Genomic DNA, 4,536 nt, shown 5'->3' on the forward strand with positions numbered 1-4,536 from the left:
TTATCTCCAAAGGCCTGCACTCCATGACGATTGAATTCTTGAGTTGGAAACTTGAAACTTGAAATCAGAGAAAGTGTTTGATATTTCTTTGGCTCTGCCGCTCAGCCATATGCCCCCTCCAAGGATTGGGATTGAGAAGTTGAGCATCGGCGATGTTCAGAGGCTTCAGTGGGAAGACAGAGAGAGCTGAGAATTCCGGTTGATTTTGGTTTCTGGGTTTTATCAGAGAACTCACTCAGCTGGTTAGAGCTTCGTGCTGATAACGTGTTATAAAACCAAGAATTGAGGAGAGAATTTAGGAGCAGAGAAACCATCCGATCAGTTTCTCTCTTCTGTATTATCTGTATATTTGTTACAAAGAAAGGGAGGGTATTTATAGGTAAAGCTACTTCTAATGGAGGTATGGAGGTGGGCTCCACTTTCTATATTTACAACAAAAACAAATTATAACACAAAACAAAAAGAAAGATATCAAAATAAACTAAATGGGATGCAAAGATTCTAACAATATTAGGTTACATGGCGTGCGGCCCGGCCCAAGTCTATATAGACTCAAAATCTTTCAATCCGTATTCGTCTCCTCCTTTCTCCTTGTTTCTGCCTCCCACAAATTCAGTGAAGATGAAGAAACCGGTGCAAGTGTATATCAGTTCGGTTCTGAAAGCATGCCGGAACCATGTCAATGTCAGCAATACTTGTTCACCTCCACAACTGAATATCAAAAATTTAAGGGCTCGTGCTGCAACTCCAACTGCTCCAACAACTCTTGTTGGTCCTCCAGATCTCACAAGATTAACCAACAAGGTCTTCCCCTCCTACGGTAACCCCTGTCTAGATCTATTTTACCAAGTGGTACCAGACGCTGCCAACGCTGGTGCCGATTCCCACAAATATCTTAAGCAACTGCTGCCGGTGGCCTGGTCCCACAATCCCTCAACGACCCTCAAGCTCATCTGCAACAAACTCAATGTCCATGGAAAAGACGACCAAGATGGCTTCTACACGGCGGCGTTTTGGCTCCATCATAACCACCCTAAGACCCTAGCCTGCAACGTCCCGTCTATTGCGGGGTCCTTCGGCACTTTAACGACCCTTTTGGAAATTCTATACCGGATCCTACAAGGCCAAGATCGCCCCCTCCATCTCTGTCTCTACGGGGATATCATAACCGTCAGCTCTGCTGGTAGCGAGACGATCCTCGCCTTGGCCAGAATGGCCGTTGAGAGGTACCAGCGGGACCCGGATTATCGGTTCTTACACGACCGGATTTCGGATCTTTTCACCGATTGCTTGAAGTCTGATATTCAAAACTTGAACAAACACCACCAGCAGAATATCAATGATGATGAGGATGATGAGTCGACTAAGTGCTTGGAGACAACCTACGCGGAGGGACTGGTGCCCTTCCATCGACTCCTCTTTCGATCACGCCACTCTGCTCTGCGAGAGCATCGCCAAGAAGTTTTTTCCCCGAGAATCATACCCGGAATACGAAGGTCTTGAGGAGGCCGATTACGCCTACAGAGTGCGTCACCGTCTGAGGAAGGAGGTTCTGGTGCCCTTGAGGAAGGTCCTGGAGTGTTCCAAGTATCACACAGGTATGAACAAGTGGGGTTATAATTCGGGATTCAAGCGAGAGCCCTGTGTGGTCAAGAAGTATTTGGAGGACGTGAAAGCCGCCGGCAACTCCAAGATTGAGCCCGGTGCTTTGCTTCCACATGAGATCATAGGCTACGTGAACGACGGGGATGTCGGCCAAGTCGCTGAGATTCAGTGGAAGGCAATGGTAGAGCACATCTACTTAAAGCAGGGCAAGTTCAAAAACTGCTTGCCTGTATGTCATAACTTCGGAGAACGGTTGGCGGCTTTGCAAATACTGATGTCCGAACTGAGTGAAGAGCCCTGGAAAGGAAAATTGATCAATTTCAGTGAAAACCCTCAGCTATATTCATTACAAGGCCTTGATGATCTTAAGTCCAAGGGTGAGCTTGTGAAGAGGATGGACCAGGACTGGGAGGTTGATATGCACAAGGTGTTTGATTTGATTTTGGAGGTTGCCGTGAAGGGTCATTTGAAGCCAGAGCAGATGATCAGGAGGGTGTTCGTGTTTGCCAGTGACAAAGGCTTTGATGACGCTTTGGGCTATGATCGTTGCTGGAAGACTGATTATGAGGCGATACAGCGAAAGTTCAAGGACAATGGGTATGGTGATGTGGTGCCACAGATTGTGTTTTGGAATGTGAGCAATGTTAACCCTACTTCCGTGCGTTCTATACAACAAGGGGTGGCGATGTTGAGCGGCTTCAACACAAATTTGATCAAGTCCTTTTTGGACAATGACGGAGAAATTGGCCCGGACCATGTCATGGAAGCAGCCATCTCAGACCCAGAGTATCAAAATCTAGTAGTAGTGGACTGAATCTCTGATCATCAACATCATCAACATCCTCATCATCACCGTCATATATTTTAATTTAATTAATTGCTTCCTAGCTTAGCTTGCTTGCTCTTTAATTATTTCAATCATGGAGTAGGTTGATATTAGTATCAATCAAATATAGGGATTTGACACTATTGGCTGAAGCAGAAAGTACTTTGGCTATGAGCATGATGCAAGGTTTTCTAGTTATTTTGTATGTCTTTACATTTACAGGTCATGCTGTAATATTTGAAGGAGCATCTATTTGAGAATCTCATGAAGCATCCACAATTCTTTGCAGACACTTAGTTAGCTATTAGTGCGTCCAAGTTCTTTGATGCCTCGAATTTGTTACTAAGAGTTCAAGCTGATTATGAACCATCTTGTATACATTTTCTCCTCACTCCCTTACATCTATCGTCTTCCCTTTCATTATTCTCTTCTTCTATGATCTGGCTTGGTTCCTTTGGATTCTATAGAGCATTCAAACATGTGTGATTTTCTTATTCCCTTGGTTAAGTCTTCATTTGGAAAGTCTTCCAATCATGAAAAGATTCATCTTACAACTTACGCACATGCATCTAAGTCAGTGTATGTGGGTATGGATCAAGTCATGCTGATATACTCTGGTGTTCGCTTCATTAACTCTGTGGAACATGAAGACATCTGCTTTTTTGGTACCAGAACCTCATATATGCATGCTAGAGCCACTTACGTTTTTAGGAAAATGCTTCGCTTACTACATTTTTATACTACACTATGTACCATGTCTCTAATAGAGGTGGACCCCATTCTATTTGAGGGCTTCACCTCTATTAGAGAGGTGATACACAGTGTGGTATAAAAATATAGTAAGCCTAGCATTACCCATTTTTTTGTGCCTTTCCCATGTGCTTTCTTTGTACCAGAACCTAACTTATGCATGCTATAGCCACTTATGTTTTTAAGAAAATTCTGTGGTGCCTCAGCTGTACCGGTACATCCAATCATCTAAGGGTTCATATTTCATTTTAAAAATTAAGGGTTGAGATTGAATGACCTGATGACTTGTTCACTCCTTTCTTATTAAAGAGCACGTGAAATACACGTGACCGAGAAAACAAACGAAAAAGCTTTGACGAACGCAAGGAAGACGTCGCGTGCACTGGGAGCTGCTTCATCTTTGCAATATCTCTTTCCCTCAAATCCAATCCTCACCTTTGTCCCCAAGTCGGAATCTGAGCATCTCCTCTCTACCGACGCCGCGATGCAAGAACCATTGGAGAGGAGATAGAGCGGGGTGATTCAGTCGAGTTCGACGGGGGTGGTGTGAAAGGCCTTTATTTGGGTAGAAATTCAACGACTTAGTATTGAATCTGGAGTGAGGATGTCTGTGTTGCAGAGCCTTTGATGGGAGAAAAAATTCAACGCCTTGGACTGAATCTTGGTGATTTTTTTTTCCCTCTTTTAATAATTTTTAATATTTTAATATTTTAATATTTTCTCTTAATTTCATCACAGCATCAGACCCAGTGTGATCATTTCTCCATCAAACCCATGTAATTTTCGTTTTATGGAGGATTTGTTTTCTTCCATGTATGAGGTTATGGATTTGTGCTTCAAAATAAGGTATGAAATTTTGAACAATCTGGTTGTTGATTTTCTTTAAAGTCTTGGATTCTTGAATTTTCTTCCTACTTTTTTTTTTTTTTTTTTCAATTTTTGAGATTTGTTTTATTGCTCAAGAACTCTGGTCATGATGAATCCAATTGGAGTTTTCGGGCTTGTTAGTGGAGAACTGAGGTTGGCATCAAAAGAGAAAGATGAGTTCTTTAACTGAGAAACCTCATAACTGGTTTTGGTTTTGGCTATATTATTTCTTATGTGCAATTGCATATAGTTTTTGTGCAATTGCATATAGTTTTTGTGCAATTGCATATAGTTTATGCAATTTTTGACCCCCTGTATGCAATTAGCGATAGTGTGATGTTTAAAGAAACGTTTGACTTGAATGCTATGTCATTGAGTTATTCACCCATTAACAATCTAGTAACAATTGAGGTTTCGTTCGTTGAGTATGTTGCGTTCATTTGATAAATTTAAATGTTGGTATGTTTGGTAAGAAAAAATAAGAGTTC

The 4,536-nt window shown here is 42.0% G+C and overlaps 2 protein-coding genes across 2 annotated transcripts; both read left to right on the forward strand.

Annotated features, from left to right (window-relative positions):
• Positions 520 to 1,503, forward strand: LOC18770570. The gene has a single exon (XM_020568954.1). It carries the CDS (start codon positions 520 to 522, stop codon positions 1,501 to 1,503), a length of 984 nt encoding a protein of 327 aa, XP_020424543.1.
• On the forward strand, positions 1,601 to 2,419 carry LOC109950383. The gene has a single exon (XM_020568955.1). The coding sequence runs from the start codon at positions 1,601 to 1,603 to the stop codon at positions 2,417 to 2,419; it is 819 nt and encodes a 272-aa protein (XP_020424544.1).

Source organism: Prunus persica, chromosome G7, assembly GCF_000346465.2.
Source record: "Prunus persica cultivar Lovell chromosome G7, Prunus_persica_NCBIv2, whole genome shotgun sequence".
NCBI classification, from domain to species: domain Eukaryota; kingdom Viridiplantae; phylum Streptophyta; class Magnoliopsida; order Rosales; family Rosaceae; genus Prunus; species Prunus persica.

Bases quoted from the DNA above. Each gene is read 5' to 3' on its own strand.
- LOC18770570 (XM_020568954.1), top strand. From the start codon at position 520: ATGGCGTGCGGCCCGGCCCAAGTCTATATAGACTCAAAATCTTTCAAT.
- LOC109950383 (XM_020568955.1), top strand. From the start codon at position 1,601: ATGAACAAGTGGGGTTATAATTCGGGATTCAAGCGAGAGCCCTGTGTG.